Source organism: Leuciscus leuciscus (genome assembly GCF_965113295.1).
Source record: "Leuciscus leuciscus genome assembly, chromosome: 18".
Lineage (NCBI taxonomy): Eukaryota > Metazoa > Chordata > Actinopteri > Cypriniformes > Leuciscidae > Leuciscus > Leuciscus leuciscus.
The window spans coordinates 3,158,857-3,177,815 of record NC_138742.1 but is presented as its reverse complement, the minus strand read 5'-3'; the positions used below and the strand labels follow the sequence as shown (position 1 = coordinate 3,177,815).

Below are 18,959 nucleotides of genomic sequence, written 5' to 3'. Positions count from 1 at the left end.
GCTCGAGCTTGTTAAAGCAGGATGGATTCTGATTGGCTGTCAATTTTTCAAATCGTTCATCAGCTGAAAAAAAGCAAAAAAACATTCTGAAAGAGATTTCCAGCAATTGTTATACTTGTGGTGTGTGGACTCTGCTATTCTTTTATATTTTTGAACGATTTTATGAACTATATCGTTATCGCTATAGATATCGTTCTTGGTGAGAACAGCCTTTAGAAAAAAGGTTCAGAGACAGTACATCTACAGAACCCTAGTGGATAAACAAGGGGAAAATAATTGCGTAATACTTTCATCTTTAACAGGTTATTAAAAAAAATTCGAGTGAAAAAGTATGTTTACAAGCTTTTTTTAATTCATAAAATGTACGTAAAATTAAAACAATACTTATTAATGAAAATGTGCTTTGAAGCACCTGACGGACGTCTCTCTCTATTTATATCTATATATGAACCTTTTCTACTGTGTGTGTGTGTGTGTGTGTGTGTGTGTGTGTGTGTGTGTGTGTGTGTGTGTGTGTGTGTGTGTGTGTGTGTGTGTGTGTGTGTGTGTGTGTGTTCGCTAATTGGATTCAGCTTTCATCTACGATCTCTGGTTAACCATGAAATGAATCCTGCTGATTATCCTGCCCACACGCGACGCAGAACATGCAAACACCGTCACGGTAAGAGGTTGTGGAGATTATTTGAATAACAAAAAAAATCTAATCTCTCAGTGAACAAGAGACATTCAGAACAAAGAAAACGTTCATATATAGATATAAATAGAGAGAGACGTCCGTCAGGTGCTTCAAAAAGAAAAAAGAGAGAGAGAGAGAGAGAGAGAGAGAGAGAGAGAGAGAGAGAGAGAGAGAGAGAGAGAGAGAGAGAGAGAGAGAGAGAGAGAGAGAGAGAGAGAGAGTGTGTGTGTGTGTGTGTGATGGGTAGGTTTAGGGGTACAGTTAGGCCTGGTTTCACAGACAGGGCTTAGAGTAAGCCAGGATTAGGACTTAGTTAAATTAGAGCATTTGAGTAGCTTTAATAAACGTGTCTTAGAAAAAAGACTGGTGTGCATCTTGAAACAAAACAATGGCGCTGACATATTTTAAGATATGTCAGTGCAAGATGCTTTTAGTTAAAACAGCTCAAACATACATTTTAGTCTGGGACTATCTTAAGACTTGTCTGTGAAACTGAGGGTTAGTGTGTGTGTGTGTGTGTGATGGGTAGGATCAGTGTATGAGGAGAGAATATACAGTTTGTACAGCATAAAAACCATTACGTCTATGGAGAGTCTTCACAAATATAGTAAACCAGACATGTGTGAGTGAGTGTATGTTTGTACGAGTGTGTATGCGAGTGAGTGTGTGTCAATCTCTGTCACAGATCTGACGTTTCATGTCTGTGTCACATGCACAACTTCCTGTTTCCTCTGTTGCACATACAGTTCCTCCACAGCCCTGAAGAGTGTGTGACCCCGCTCACAAACACATGCTGCAGATTACTTTAGATGAACATTCTGCTGATGTTCCTGGAAGAGCGTTTGCTCATAACTTAGACTGAACGTTTCCTGGAAGCTGATAGAACACTTGTTGGATTGTGAGTTTTGTTAGATTGTGCACATATACGCGTTTTCATCACTTTATTTTGAGAGCAATGAATATATTTCTTACCCTAGTTTTTTGAAACTTTCAAAGTGCTGTTGAGAATGAAAGTAGAACAGAAATTACATAAACCCACCATTCCTTAATTGTTGCGTTTAATTGATTGCGATCATTTACATCCATCAGCAATCATTCAGCTCGTGTTTCATGAATCTGCTGAGTTTCAAACAGCCTAAAGACGGCTCGTGTCGTTCACTCGAGTGTGCTGAGAATGCAAAACCCTTCCTGGAAGAGGAGAAAGAGTACGGCAGCCTGTGATTGGCCGAGACACTCGCACGCATCACCCACTGAATATTATAATGAGCTCTTGACTGGAGTGCTGTGCTAATGAAAGCTAATCGTTAACTGAAAGTCATCAACTGGAATAAACCCTAAACAGAATCGAGCTGAAATATTAGATGAAAAATGTAAACAAATATGAAATATGAAGAAGCAGTAAAATTAACTGGAAATAAACACTAAAATTGAAGCTTAATAGTAATATTTAAAAAAACGAAACATACTAAAAATTAAACTAAATTTAAAAACCATTATAAAAATGAGCTTGCAGACGAGTTTCAACTGTGATCCAGTTAGTTATACTGATATGAATCATGATATATGAGATATGTTTGAATCGTGACATGCGTCTGCTGATGTTTGTCGTGTGGTGCGTTACGCCCCGGCCCGTTCCTCCCACATGAACACACGGACAGGAGCATCTCCACAGAAACTCATTCTCTCTTTATTTGGCATCGAACAGTCAGAATTCTGGGTTTTGTTCAGCAGGATTTGACACAAACAATCATACAATCAAATGCGAAAACCGTTTGACTATGACGCTCCGCCCGTCCGAAACAGCGAAAAATACTATAGTACCATAAATCAATCAAATTAATTAATTTGTGATAAAACTAATAAATGAGTTTGATATAAACTAGAGTTTGTGTTCCACTGCCTGACTGGAGAGATGACGAGGAGAAGCCAAGATCTCAAACTCCTGGAATGTTAAAACGGACATGATGATGATGAAGATGAAGATGATGATGTTTTGAAGTTTGGTTGATCTTGGATCTGTTCTTCTGGCTTCTGGAATGGATTCCTGAAGATGGCCGACAGATGAAGTGGTCAAGTGGGCGGAGTCAGTAGGGCAGGGGGCGGGGCTTGTTCACATGTTCATCTTCCTGAGGTATGCGGTCATGTCAAAAACGAGTGGATTGATTTTCCCTCCGTGAGCATCTTTTACTCCTTTAGCAATGATTATCGCTGAAAAAGAGAGAGAAAGAGAGAGAAATAAATATCACAGGTCAAATTTACCCCCAGAGTCGAAAGAAATATAAACAAAATATAAATGATATATTATTTATACATTCAAATTAAATATAAAATAAGTATTTTTTTAATATAATATTTGTGCATGCTTTATATATAAAAACATGTCTAGGTCAAATTTCATCCCAAAATCTAAAGAAATATAAATAAAATTTTAATTATCAATTAATTATGAATTAAAATTAAATATAAAATATATATTTTTAAAATTATTTACATATAATATTTGTGTATACTTTATATAAAAAACATGTCTAGATTAAATTTCATCCCAGAATCTAAAGAAATATAAATTAATTATAAATTAAAATTAAATATAAAATAAATATTTTAAATATATTTACATAATATTTGTGTATACTTTAATTATAAAACATGTATAGGTGAAATCTAGCCCAGAATCTTAAGAAATATAAATAAAATATAAATTTGCATGTAATATTTGTATAAACTTTATATAGGCCTATAAAACATGTCCATATTCACCCCACAATCTAAAGAAATAAAATGACATTACATTTGTAAAATTAAATATAAATATATTAAATATGTTATAATATGTGTATATACTAAAATATAATATAATATATAATAATTATATTTAATATATCAAGAAAACAAAGTATTTTTAGAAGCACTGAAACATTTTGCATTGTGTGACACTCAACATCCTGTAAAGTGAAAATCTCCTCCACTGCACTGTAATGCATCCGGACATTGAGTTTGACTGTTTTTGGTAACTGTGATACCGTTTTTAATTCCTTCTATGATGATTGTTAGTCACCATGATGTATGCACACATATTTTATGGGTCTCACCTTTCTGAGATCGGCCGATGGTGAATGAAAAAGGGTCGGGCTCTGTCTCTGAGGTCTTCATCTTGATGTCCATGGTGTTCTGGCCGTCCACATTCAGAGCGTCTCTCAACACTGTGCACTTCCTGCCAGCCAGAGTCACACCATTGGCAAACAGCTTCCCACGGTCACCGGCAATAATAGCCTGAACCTCTCCTGCCTACAGAGACACACACACACAGACACACACACACTGTGAGTGTGGATTGTGGGGGATAAAATGGTCCAGAACACACATGCTGAAACATGTAGAAACATTTCACACACAGATTCTTGCACGGCTCATGTTTTGTCATGTTCCTGAAGACGACGCTCACCTCAAGACAAGCAAAACACACACCATAAACCTGCCCGTGTTTCTATGTTTGATTGTATTCCATCATTCCAGAAGATTCTTAGATTGATTCTTTTATTTCAACAAGATTTTAGGTTTAAATGCACATTAAAGTATAGAGAAGTGTATATTTTAGATTGCAGAACTCACTGAGTTTCTCGCTGTTTACATTTTAGGTGGTTCTGTGGTTAGATGAACCAGCATGAACACTACAGCAACCCTAGATAAGCTGCGGTCATGGGATGAATTCACTGTTTCTCTTAAAAGGGACTTTCACAGTATGAGACCGACAGCATCTCTAAATTCTTTAAAAGTCTGAGCTGCATGTTACAACAAGAATGGAGAAACAGAAACGCACAACAGCACAGACACACACACACACACACACACACACACACACACACACACAAACATACATACACACACACACACACATATATATATGTGTGTGAGTGTGTGTGTGTATGTTTGTCTGTGAGTGTGTGTGTGTGTGTCTGTGCTGTTGTGTGTTTCTGTTTCCCCATTCTTGTTGCATGAATAATATATATATATATATATATATATATATATATTTATATACTTATTATATATAAAGAGATCTCAAAATCAAGTCAAAATGAAAGTTAGCAAGAGGAACCCAAGAAAGGAAGTACACACACACACACACACACACACACACGGTGTTGAAATAATCAGCGGTCAAAACTGAATGTTGCTTTACATTAGACGCAGAGACGATAGTTTCACTTAATGGAGAATGTCTCTCATATAAATATATTCTAAATATTTAATAGCTGATGATATATATATATATAATCATCTGACATTCAGAACGAGAGCGTGCGCGCCATGGGCGGAAGCGGGGCGCGCGCGCGCAGAGAGAGAGATAGAGAGAGAGAGAGAGAGAGAGAGAGAGAGAGAGAGAGAGAGAGAGAGAGAGAGAGAGAGAGAGGTCCCCACTTCCGCCTTTCAGCACGCATGACCAAATAAGGAGCAGTTCACAGATCTCCGCGCGACTGCTGTGAGGAAATTCAGCGCGAATGAATTAACGGTCGAGCTGAAGGAGATATATTCTTGTTACCCAGAATCAAACTAATGAAAACTACAGCAGTTTACTTTCACGAAACTTATAGCAAGGTTTGTGGCTTCACACAACGAGAACTACCGTTATCATCAGCAATGCTGCGAGCGCATCCTGATTTCCAACGACTTTTATAAGCGGACGACAGAACATGTAAGTAAAAAAAAAAAAAACTAGTGCCATTCAAATAAATAAGTACGTAAATCAATCAATAAATAGATCATAATCAAATGAAACATGCGAATAAAAAATAACATTTTGTCTGTAAATGTTGTACCGTGACTTGGCTAAGCCAGCCGCCCGGCGCCGAAGCCCAAACGGACTCCTGACCCGGTGTCAACCCGAGAATGGCCGCATCATCCACCCATTCGCTCTTGGTCAGGCTGCTGATGTAGCTGTCCCAGCTCATGACTGCTGCTTTAGATCTGAGGAGCAATAAAACACGATCAAATATCATTAATATTAGTATAAACACGCCCAACTTTTCTTTACTCTGCTGCGAAAGAGAACTTCGATCGCGTCAGTTAGCCTATCATCCATGCCGCGAAAGCTCCAGGAAAGAGATTTAAAAAAAACAAAAGCGATAAGAGAGAGAAAGTACCTGAATGCGTCTCTGCTCCGATGCAAAGTGAGTTTGAGGAAGTCCGTGTTGGTTTATATGCAGCAACGCGCGCGCCCTGCCCTACGGGCCACTTCCGCACCGCGCGAGACGCTTATGCTAAACATATAATGAAGATGCACTGTTTGCACGATACGTTCACGTCGCAAAGTTTGCTTTTTAAATTCGTTGTATGCATCCAGAGCTGAGATTTGCAGCTAAACAAATGAGTAGATAAATGACAAGAGTAGCACATAGGCGCACAAACTGTAGTGCATTGTATATTTAAATGCATTTATGATAAGGAGGAATAAAGCATGTGCGAAATACAATCTGGATTAAAGAAGAATGCAAGTTTGCAGTCTCTGTCATTATTCAAATACAGTAGTCAACATTTGACGTGGATCAAAAAAGTTAATCAAAGTTGTCCTAAGACGAGAACATTGTTCAAAAATCATGTATAACTTTGATGAAAGGTTTTGATTCACTTCAAATGTTGAGTAATGTATTTGTTATGTGCAATTGCATTTTAAAGGGATAGTTTGCCCAAATTTTTAAAGTGTGAAAGTTGGTTACCACATAGTTCTCAGTAGCCTTTGACTTCCATAGTAGAAAAAAAAAAAAAAATTCCTACTATGGAAGTCAATGGCTAATGTCAACTTGTCAACATTCTTCAAAATATCTTCTTTTGTGTTAAGCAGAAGAAAGAAACTCATACCGGTATGGAACAACTTGACTGTGAGTAAATGATGACAGAATTAAGATGTTTGGGTGTTTGGAGTGTTCCATACAAATATAAAACAACGAATGTAAAAACACCATACAAGTATCATAGTCATATGATAGTTTTGAATGAGGAACAGACTAAAATCGCATCTCTCAAATCTTCTTCACACTTCCACATGTTTGAAATGGCACATTGCATTTTGATTACATGCCACCAGCAAACAAAAAATTCTAACATTCCCATTAAGTTATGAAAACGTTATTTCTGGATGGTCTCAGAATGTTTAAAATGTAAAAAAAAAAAAAAAAAAAAAAAAAAGGAAGGAAGTAAATGCGTTCTAAAAAGTTCAATGACCAAAGTATAATTAACATTCTTGTGCTGACGTTTTGAGAACATTATTAAAGACTACATAACTTTAAATCAAAGTTCTAATACTGGAAGAATGTTTTAAAGAACTTTCTGAAAACATTCCCTGTTAGCATGGATTGCCATACGAGCCATATGGACTGCAGTTATGATAGTTTTATGGTGTTTTTTAGACTAAAGGTCTAAAAGCCCGAAATTCTCGTTCGAAATTTTCACGTTCAAAAATAAATACGACCTCGCGTTGTGTCAATCACGCTTACACACTGCCTTCGAAACTTTCGGACGGAAGTAAATGCATAGCTAACATTAACAGACAATGAGCAATATATTTTTAAAAGCATTCATTAATCTGCGTTTATGTTAGTTAGTTAATGCTAACTTTGACGTTACTAGTTAACTAGCTAACTAAGACGTTATTAGTTAATGCTAATGAGAAAAATTGTATCGGGTAAAATGCGTATTTCGCATCCGTAGTAAGCATTTTGAGAGGGGTTTTGACAATTCAGAGCCACCGTACAAGCAAACGCGAAAATCCAGAATGGCGTCTGACAAGTCGATCCACTTCGTCTCTCAGCACAAAGCACTGCATGACAAAGAAAGTGTAAAATACAAAAAGAGAAATGAATATAAAGACAGATTGTGGCAGAGGATTGCGGAACAGCTTGGAAAACAGGATGATCCTCCTTCTCTACGCAATCTCAGGATTGGATGGACCCAATATTTCCTTTTATCGGGTCAATATTTCCTTATTGAGAGGGCAACAAAATCATCCTCACTGCTTGAAGACTCCATTTTGTAATGTTTTGCGAATTTTTACGCAACGGATTAATTAATAACGCATCGTACTCCGTGTGCGAGGTTTCTGTGCGTGGCGAGTTTTTAGGATGATGAATACGAAATATGAAAATTTCGGACTTTAAGAACAGGAAAAGAGCTGCGTTAAGATTCTTCAAGCATTCTTATTTTGTGTTTCACAGAAAAACGCAAAGGTGAGGAAATAATGAAAAGAATCCTTATTTGTTTCCCTTTTAAAGCTTGTCAAACAGGCTCCTGCATCATGATTCTCAGATAACAAACTTGTTCTTGTGTTTTGAAGGTTCTCAGATGGACTTGATTTGATTCACAGATGCAGTTTCACTCAAGTGCCCCCCTTCCTAAGTTCCTTTTGACTTTGGTTTTGGGTTAAATCTGAGTTAAAGTGTACAAGTTTGAGCTGATCTGGAGTTGTTGTCGTGGGTTAGGCCGAAGTTTGGCCGTTTGCAAAGCGACAGAGAAAAAAGGAGGCGGCAAAATACAGCAGATCTTCACCACAACATCCTGTTTGTGAATCTGCAGACTGCATGATATGACAGGAAGAAATACAGAGACAGTGAATGAGGTGAACTGAATTTCATTCCACTACTGTATATGACTGTGAGAAGATGCTGTGGGTGAAGATAATCTCTCTTTCTCATGTTGTCCTATCAGAGCTGACCAGACGACACCGAGAAGTGACCAGTGAAGGAACCAATCAGACTGTGCCATGCGAGAGAACGAGGCGGGTTGTAACATAGAGTTGTAACATTTCACCCGTTAACAGGGGCGAGGGAAACCGGTCAAGAACATGCCAAGTTTAGTCTAGGGTTCAAAAGAAAACCTTGCAATTATATTGTGCATTTAATTTTTTATTAGTTGCATTCAACGCTTTCACTTTTGAGAGACTTTTTATTTGTGATTCACATTAGATTTTCTGGTACACTGCCATTAGTTAGGTGACATAACCTAACACTGAACAATACTTCTATAGCGTTAATGTTCATTTTTAACATTTACTGATACATTATTAAAATCAATTGGTTGTTTTTGTGAATTGACTTCCCAGTGCATTAACCAACCAACATTAACGAAGATTAATGAATGCTTTTAAACATATATTGCTCATTGTCTGTTAATGTTAGCTATGCATTTATTACAAGGCAGGCAAATACACACACACACGCACACACACACACACGCACACACATGCAAACACATAGAGCACGTGACATTTACTGCACAATTGCTGTATTGCAGTAATGTTTCAAAAGTGTTTCATTCTGGAAAATGGGTTGTACTTTACAAAAAGTTCCCATTTGTTAACATTAGTAAATATTTTTTTTTTTTATATATCAATATTAAAAATATTAAAAATAAACATTAACACTGTATTGTTCATTGACATTTAGTTAGGTTACATGAATTAACAATGTACCAGAAAATCTAATGTGAATCACAAATAAAAAGTCCCTCAAAAAGTGAAAGGATTGGATGCAAATAATAATAAAAAATTAAATAGATTTTCTTTATGCAAAATATAATTTCCAGTTTTTCTTTTACAATAACAGTTTACAATAAGGGTCACTACAGTAGTTAACATGAACTAATAATGAACTGCACTTATACAGCATTTATTAATCTTTGTTAATGTTAAGTTCAATATTTACTAATACTTTATTAAAATCTTGTTAACATTAGGTAATGCACTGTGAACTAACAATGAACATCTTTATTTTTTATTAACTAACATTAACAAACACAGTAAAAAATGGTTATTTCATGTTAGTTAATACATTAACTAATGTTAACTAATGAACCTTGTTGTAAAGTGTTACCCAAACTCTCTACTGGAGTCTAAAGAGTTTAGAAAACAGATCTACTGGAGCTGAGGAATTCATGCTCATGTTCTCACTGGTTAGACCAGAGTGAGAGACGTTTCTATCATAACATGCGAACACACGCTGACTAATGTAGTGAAAAGAGAATGTATGCCTGCGAGGCAGGCAAATACACGAACACACACACACACACACACAGGACTAGGAATCTTAGTGCTGGCTGTGTAGAATGTATTTGAGGCCAGCGCAGACAGAGCAGAGACATCCGTATCTTTGAGTTTATCAAGACAATTGATCAGCAATAGGCCTTTTTGAGCGAAGCAAGCAGAGAGATTGCATAATCATAGATCTTCAGCCAATAAAAAGCTCATTAGATCACTAAAATAATAGTACAAAGTCCAGAGCTCTAGATAAACACAGATGAACAGTTGAACTGAAGGTTCTGTGCCTTCCTGTATAAAGCATCTTAAAAAAAAATAAAAAAAATCTTACAATTCATACATTTGTGAATTTCAGTCATGATGGTTCTTTTCCACAACATTGACTGTGGTAATAAGAATTTGGCTATTAACATGTAACATTTTAATTCTATTCTGCTGAAATGGGCGAAATGACTTTGATTGAGATTCAAAGATCTGAGTCGGTAAAACCATCTGAACTTCCCGTCACTACTTTACATCCGTCTAGAGCGCGTTTAGATGGAAAAACAATGGAAAAGTATCGCAGTGGAATGGAAAAACACGTTCTGTGTGAACCGAGCTTAACGATTGGCTGGTTTACGTGATAAACATTTTAATTTAGGTGTTTATTAACGTATAAACATTGATCAAATTACAGTCTTAGCACACATCAAATATGGTTAACATCTGCGTCACTCGCAAGAACAAACTCATCGAATCAAACACATGAACGACCCATTACTAGTGAAGTTTTCCCAACCTATGTTATACTTAGGAAAATGACTGTTAAGGGGCTTTATGCAACATCTTTTTTTTAAAGGGATTACTTAGACATTTTTTTTATTATAATGACATTTCACCTAAAAAAAACAACAACAAAAACTGGATTAGATCCACATTAATAACCTATAGCTGAAGCGGATGACAACAGTGTCAAATAAAACTACTGACTTACAGTCACTAATTATGAGTAAATGTGACGCTTACTGCTTGATAAATCCACATATACGAGTAGATTCTATCTATCTCTTTATTTGACATGGACATTGGACGAACCATATGCATTGGTTTTAGTGTTATAGCATGCATGCTAATTTTCAACACCTGTCCACGGGAGGCTTTTAGAAAGAAAATACAATAACAAGACTAATAACAAAAGTGATAACAACAATACCAAAAAAAAAGAAAGAATAACTAAAATATACTATTGAGTGCATAGAAACTCTTTTGCAGTGGTTTGTGGAAGTGGGCTGTGGCTGATGAAGGTCTGTGTTGTTTCCATTGTAACAATGCCTTCTCTGACTGGGGGATTATGGGTAGTGTAGTCCTTCTCAAATTTTAAACGCCGTTTTGTAAACTTTAAGTTAAAATCACATTGACGTGCGTCTACTACAGACGCTTATGACGACACTTAAACTCTGTGAGTTTGTCCTGAAAGGTTTATGTGTTATAAATTATTATTATTATTTTTTTGTCTGAGGTAAACCTTCACAGCCATGCTCATTTCTGTTTTATAGGTTGAGTGAAAGCTAGATGGAAATTCTCCAGTCAGTCTAACAACACGCTGTCGATGTCGGCTTGTATTTCTGGGTGGAGTTTGTGGTTGGCTAAGAAAAAGCCTTGTGTGTTAAGAGGAAACTCATTTGCCAGTCAAATGTGGAAGAAAATGTCCATTCTGCAAATGTAATGAGCTTTGAGAACAATTGTGTGCTTTAAAATGACAAAAAAACACCCGAAATGACACACAACACACTGCCATGAAGGTAAAGCAACCAAACAAAACACATGATTTTAAGAGTAAATCCTGTTACTTAGTGTTCAGGTTTTTATCACATCACTGTGGCTTCTAGATTTTATGGGTCAACCACTTTTAAAATGTCACAAAATTCTGTTCCAGATCAGGGTTAGCACCACATTCACAGGGTGCAATTGCACTGATAAAGTTCTAGTGTGAAACAGTCCAATGCTAGAGTGTTAAGGTGAGATGTTGAGCTGACAACCAGTCATAAACTGCTCAAATATAACCCAATAAAAAAGATGCAAAAACCACCAAAAAAGGAAGACACACACACACACACACACAGAACTTCAGTGCTGCACTGACTCAGTGACTTCCTGTCTGTGACAGGAAGTGGAGAAACTGTCTGTTATGCATGTGAGGATTTTCATCTGATCTTAAACACCCTCCTCTCAGTTTCTTTCTTATTTCCACTCATCCTGTTCTCTTCTCACAACCTCTTCCTCTCATATAACCTCTGTTTGATTGCACACACACACACACACACACACACACACACACACACACACACACACACACACACACACACACACACACATTTCACAATATTAGTGAGGACATTGCCTAGACTTCTGCTGATTTCATATCAGGTTAATTTTCTATTTTCTCTAAAGGCCCAAATCAAGCCCTTCCCCTAAACACAACCCTCACAGAAACATGTGCAAAACACTAGATTTAAATATAAAAGTTTTGGCCGTGACCTTTTTAACTAGTGATATCTAATATAATGTCCTCACTTGTTGGTTGTCTATACAAGTGAGAACATTTGGCCCTCACAAGTATAGCCACACACACACACACACACACACACTTCCCTCAGTATAATATGCCCTTTTTAGGCAAACTAGGAAGTGAGAGAATGTGGGGGAGATTCTGAAAAAGTGTCAGTGAGAAAGTGAAAGTCTGAATGCAGTTCACACATCACATTAAAGTCCACACGTGTCTTTTTTTTTTTTTAGGTAGCTTAGTAATTTAAACATTGTACTAACCTTTAGTACTAACAGACGGGAAACTGCATGTTGCTAAATAAATGGTCACAGAAAGACAAATGCCAACACTCACTTCTGCATATCGATCTGCTGACCTGTTTTAACACGCTGGGGAATTCTCTGAGGAATGCAGGTTTTGCCTTTCAGGGTTTTTTGTGTGTGTGGTGTGAACAGCGCCACCTTCTGGGGAGATACACAAACTGACCAACTTCCACATTAGCAAGAACATCACAACAGTACAAAGTTCATGCACTCAGAGTTTTAAGGCACCGTGTAAAGTTTAGGTTTTCATACTCGAAATACTTAATGCGGTTTTACTGGAGTTGAGGATTCTGAGCAATTTTAACTAATTTCTATTGCACCTTATAATACAAATAGTTTCAAAGAAGCTTAACACTTAAAACCAGAAGTCAACAATCAAATGATACAAACTTCAGATACGAGATGCATTTAAATTCTGCTATAAAGCAGCTCTACACAAGAAAAGTGTCATTACTTCTCTCAATTCAATTCAGTGTTGGTTAGGGTTGGGTATCGTTTGAATTTGAACGATTCCGATTCCGATTCCGATTCCTTGTTTCGATTCCGGTTCCTAACGATTCTCGATTCCGATTCTTTTAAGAGGCAGGGTCAAAAAAGTTTAGATCAATTTTAATTCTATGAACTTTTTATGAAATTTACTATGAATTTCTCATAGGGCTGTTTTCAACTACAATATAAATATAAAATCTATTTTAAACAACTTTTTTAGGACATTTTAAATGAGCTAGCTAACCAACGGTCTTTCTGAAGGAAATAGTCTGACCTTCTCCATCAATTGAAATATAAAAAAATTTGCATCACAATAAGTGTATTGTATTGTGATTGTCACTAGCATTTTAGTAACTAAACTGACTTTTATTAGGTTTAGTGACAACATGTTACAATGTTTACATGGTACAATTTCTGGTAAGCCACGCTTTTTTATTATTTCATTTCAATTCAGTTATTGTGATTTGATTTAATATTGACTCATTTGGATAAATATTAGGTACTCAAGATAGGCGTTAATTTTTCTCAAGAAAAAAACAACTCACCTAATGCTGTAAACATACAGAGAGCCCTATCAGCTGGCAGTATTATTTAAGGTTTTAAATTAAATATAATGCGTTTTTTAAATTATAATAACAACTTTATTTAATGATATAAGTACAAATATAATAAATATGTAATATAGTACACATATTTAGCAAAATACTCTCTATAGCTCTTTTTTTCTTGCCAACTATGTGCTATAGCCTATATGTTCATTAAATGGCTTTCCTGAGGTAAATATGACATAATTGTTCTCCAGCTATGTTATTGACCTCTTCACGCTGATAAAAAACACTGATTGATCGATATTATGTATGAGGAATATACATTTAGGTAAGTTGTAGCCTACTGTATATTTCAACAGTGTTCGTGTTTTTTTTACTATTAGCTGCTAGTAGGGATCTGTCACGTCACATTTACAAGCGCCAAAACGGTATTTATTGTTTGAATTTCGTAATAAAATTGACAGAATCTGAGAGCTGAGATTTTTTTGTAGCCTATATCATAAAGTAACTGCTGTCTAGTCTGTCGGTCTCCGTGTCCTCTTTGCTTCGCGATTTTATTGTGCGTGAGAAAATGGATGTGTGGCGTGAGAGCGTGTGAAAAGTCTCAATTGCGTGTGTCTCACGGTAAATGCGTGAGAGTTGGCAGCTCTGCATGTGTAAATGTGTTTTCATGAATTTTTTTTTTTTTTTTACGTTCGCCGGCATCGCGCGCAGTTTTCAAACGGACGAGCAGAGGACGAGAGAATAGGGTTGCAACTTGCAAGATACCGAAGAATAAGAAAACATCATACAAGTAAGTTTTTAAGGTTTAACGTCAGGGTTGTTTGCTCTGAATAAATTGTATGAGATGCTGTGTGAGTTAATAAGGCAACTCACACAGCGTCTCATAAAATGTATTGGTTCGCAGTTTAGCATAAATATACGCTTACACCTGTGCTAGTACACGCATTTACCATGCCGTGTGTACGTTACAAATGTTTAACTAAAGTGTCAGCGAGTTAACATTTGGCAGTTTGAAATCGATTATGTAGTTACTTCAGTTCAGAATAGGGCTAGAAATGACTTAGACAGCGGTTTCTTCTTCCGGTCGGCGGACTGTGAATCGAAACTAGGAATCGAAATTTAAACTTTTGAACGATTCCGGGAAAATCGCAAAGCTAGTCCCGGTTCCAGTCGATACTCGATACTCGATACCCAAGCCTAGTGTTGGTTCATTTCAAAGAAATCGCGCCATTTCATTGGACACGTGGTCTAAGCGTCAGTAATTGAAAGCGGCAAAATAAATATATGTATGCAAACGCCATCTTACAAATATTACACAATACACTTTTTTTATGTGTATAGTTGGGTGCATGTTGTGCTGGTCAGTGGGGGAAATTGCAAATTCATGAGGTGCATATAAGCTCACACAGCATTTACCGAAAACTCTCAGGATGAAAACTAGCTTTTTGATAGGTCAGTCTTTTATTGGGAGAACGTCAAGCACATTCCAAGGACAAAAACAGCTTCAGTGACACATAGATCTAAAGGTTTCTTGAAGAACAAGCATCCAGGGTTGATTAAACAGATCTGAAGTTCCAGTAGAGAGCTCATCTTTATAAACACACACTTAAAGGTGCATTGTGTGATATTTAGGCTACGTTTACACGTGGCCGGTTATTTTCATAAACGGACATTTCACCCTCTCCGTCTTCAGAAAAGTGTTCGTTTACACAAACCCGTATATGTGCCGTCAAGAGCATGCCAAACCTGTAGGTGGCAGTGTAACGAGAAGCTCAAGCCCATGTTAGCCAATCAGAATCCCGAAAATATAGGTCGCACAATTTGACGCAGTGCAAGTTCTGTCGCATACTGTGACGTCGACTGCCTAAAACTCAGTTTTTCTCAGTTTACATGCAAACGGAGTTTTCCAAAATCTCCACTCTGGCCAGAGTTTTTAGAAAAAATTGTTTTCAGAGGCGAATTCTCCGTTTGCGTGTAAACGAAGGGAAATGTCTCAGTTTTTCAAAATAACCATGTACGTGTAAACGGGGCCTTTGGAGGATCTGTTGACAGAAATGCAATATCATATACAGAACTACGTTTTCAGTGGTGTATAAAGACCTTACATAATGAACCGTTATGTCTTATTACCTTAGAATGAGCCATTTCTATCTACATACACCGCGGGTAACAATAATATTCGCAATAACACATCGTTTTATTGAATAATTAAGTAAACCTAATTTCTTAATTTATCTTTGTAAAGAAACGTCATTGCTTAACTGGCTACTCTCTGCTGTCTCAGACGACGACATCACTTCCTGTCGGCCACTGTAACTTCTGTTGGTTGCAATTCGCAACCTCACTAGATGGCGCAAAAAATTACACACTGCACCTTTAACATTCAGATGGACAGTCATTTCAAATGCAACCCGATCACTAAATGCGTCTCTATAGCACGCATTGTGTTTATCATGCAATTTATACGCCAAAATTTGTTTTTACGTGCATATGATACGCATGGGTAGGTTTAGGGTAGGTTTAGTAGTGGTAGGGTACGTGCATATGATACGCATGGGTAGGTTTAGGGTAGGTTTAGTAGTGGTAGGGTACGTGCATATGATACGCATGGGTAGGTTTAGGGTAGGTTTAGTAGTGGTAGGGTACGTGCATATGATACGCACGCATGGGTAGGTTTAGGGTAGGTTTAGTAGTGGTAGGGTACGTGCATATGATACGCATGGGTAGGATTAGTCGTGTGGGGTGCGTGTGTATTACACGCAATAAAGTGCGTATCAAATGCATGCGAAAACTGCGTATCATATGCACGTAAAAACTCATGTTCGCGTATAAATCGCATGATAAACACAATGCGTGCAATAGAGACGCATTTTCATGAGAGTGTGTCCTCAGGTTGGCAATAATGTCACAGCATGATCACAGCAAACAACATGAGGGCCGAATATTGGTGGGAGGAGTGTGGCCCAGATCAGTCCATTGATTATCTGGCCCAAAGCAAGCTTGTGAACATGGGCCATTTATCTGGCCCCGCTCTGTTCCACACAACCCCTTTTCCCTCGGCTCTGTAGTGGCTCAGATCTGGATTTAAGACTAGGACCACAAATAGGCTATAACTGGCTCGATCCTCAGCCAATTAATGACCCATAACTGTAGTATTGGTACAAATTCTACCGAAGATTTGGATTACAGCACAGGAATTTAATACTTTTTAATGATAATTTTATTGTGTTTGTGGCGTATTTTACACCACATGATAATGGTAAAATTATCACACAAATTTCATTCTTTTATAACTTGTCAATTCAAACAATATTACCTTTTAAACTTTTTAACCGATTCAAATCTCTGTGATAATTTTACCATTATCGTGAGATATTTATTTTGTTCACCATGAAGTACATGTACCAATACTGAGACCTATTCAGGCCCAGTGCAGGGCCAGTGATTGGCTAGGACTCAGGCCAGTTATGGCCCATTTGTGGTCCTCGTCTTAACTCCATATCTGGGCCACTACAGGGCCATCATTCTTTGTGATATGTGGGCAAAAGGAAAGGGGGTGTTGTGTGGACTGGAACTGGGACAGAAAAAAATGTCAGTGTGGGATTTAAAAGTGAACTGCTGAATATGAATATTTAAGACCTGTAGGGGGAAGTCTAATGCAGTTCAATTTAGCTTAAAAAGCAGCAAAGAAGAACCTGTTGTATGTGCATGTGTAGTCCACCAGTGAAGCGTTTGATTGTACTGCTTATTGCTGAACTCAAATGATCGATCTTTAATTCTCACACCTTGTTTCAACCTGGTATTAAGATGCATTTTAGTCAATCTGATCACAAGTAGATGAAGGAGATGCATTTCTGTTTACACCTGGTCTCTTTTGTCCACTTTCAACCACTTCTGTCCTGATTTCTTTGAGGGGAGGAAGTTTCAGCAATGAAAACCTCAAGAAGCTTCATGACAAGTTTTACGACAGTGATATCAAATGCTCATTCATGCTGTGTTTCAGGTGAGGTACGTTTGAATGAGAAATGTGTGCCTTCAAAGAATGGATCTCACAAAACTACTGTATACAACCAGAGAGGAAATCAGATGCTACACGTCATCATTTGGACTACTTTGCTACTGCTTTCAAAATATTTTTTTATTACACTGTCTGTCTGGTACATTTCTCTTATAGACTGTACATTTGTGTGTGTGTGTGTGTGTGTGTGTGTTATTTTTGATTACATTTAATGTAGTTTATCGGCATGATTGTGATAACATAGAAAATTACCAAAATATTTAACAAAACAAATAATGGCAAGTACTGTAAAAAATATAAAGAGGTATACAATGTATAAAAAAATAACAATTCTGTTTAGGGACTGGGCTAGATAAGGCTCAGGTCAGGTGTTGCTCTGTTTTGGTTTCCTTGAGGCTGAGAATCGGTACCAAGAATAAAACCTATTCTGTCTCAGTGCAGGGCCAGTTGTGGGTTATTACTTGGCTGAGACTTGGGCCAGCCATGGCCATTAGCCGCGTTTCCACTGTCGGGCCAGGGCCGGGCCAGGGCTTTAAACGGGCGTGCCGGGCTGATAGCCTCGGGCTAATAGCACCAGGCCTGCGTTTCCACTGTCCTGCCAGAAGCTCCACAGCGCTTCACTACAACACGCCCGTAACACACCTCTCTGGAACAACGTCACACTAACCCATTCACCAACAAATGGAAGTTTTATCAGAAAACGAATCAGAAATCACTGGAAACAGTGTTGAAAACAAACATGATAAAAGCGGCCGTTTGCTGGCATTTTTGTTGTTTACTTGAATATTTAAAATCCAAGCATCGATGTTTTACCACAGGTTTACAATAAAAAGTGATACATTGATCATAATGAATTAATTTATGTCAAAATTGCACATTAGTCACTCAGAAATAAATTACCGTTAGGTCTATTTCACAAAAGAAAGAGGACACACTTACTTCTTCAGTCGCGTCTGTTACTGTTTATTTACAGGACATATTTACATCACATTTAGAAAGAATGATAATTTCTGAAAATATATGCCACCAAAAATACGACCTGAGGAGCTTTAGCACTCTCTCGACTCCCATACAGATATTTTCAGTCAGAGAAACAGAGGAAGCTCCCCAAAAAAAAGTTGCTTTATTTTATGATAGTCCGGTATAAAGAGACGAGACGTCGGCTACTGACAGATAAAATAAAAACATGACTGTGATAGCCTTTATGATTGGTCTGATTTCTTCAAGCGTATGTTTTTTTACTATGCGTATCTTCAAGCGTTTACTATGTTTACTATGGTAATGGTTAGCGCGCATAGTCTTTTGCATCACAAACACAAGGCATTCAAACATGAACGCGAGTTAAATTAT

The 18,959-nt window shown here is 37.3% G+C and overlaps 1 protein-coding gene and 1 long non-coding RNA gene across 2 annotated transcripts; one reads left to right on the top strand and one right to left on the bottom strand.

Moving 5' to 3' along the window:
* Positions 1–2,341: 2,341 nt before the first annotated feature.
* Positions 2,342–5,954, bottom strand: pfn1 (profilin 1). The gene is made up of 4 exons (XM_082145780.1): positions 5,821–5,954; positions 5,497–5,644; positions 3,769–3,964; positions 2,342–2,884 (listed from the first exon to the last, which is right to left on the bottom strand). The coding sequence occupies exons 2-4, from the start codon at positions 5,626–5,628 to the stop codon at positions 2,787–2,789; spliced, it is 426 nt and encodes a 141-aa protein (XP_082001906.1). The 5' UTR covers positions 5,629–5,644; positions 5,821–5,954; the 3' UTR covers positions 2,342–2,786.
* Positions 5,955–6,106: 152 nt separating this feature from the next.
* On the top strand, positions 6,107–16,856 carry LOC309481018. Its single transcript, XR_014199842.1, has 3 exons — positions 6,107–8,288; positions 8,378–16,098; positions 16,276–16,856. It is a non-coding gene; the product is annotated as an uncharacterized lncRNA (long non-coding RNA).
* The last annotated feature ends 2,103 nt before the right edge of the window (positions 16,857–18,959 follow it).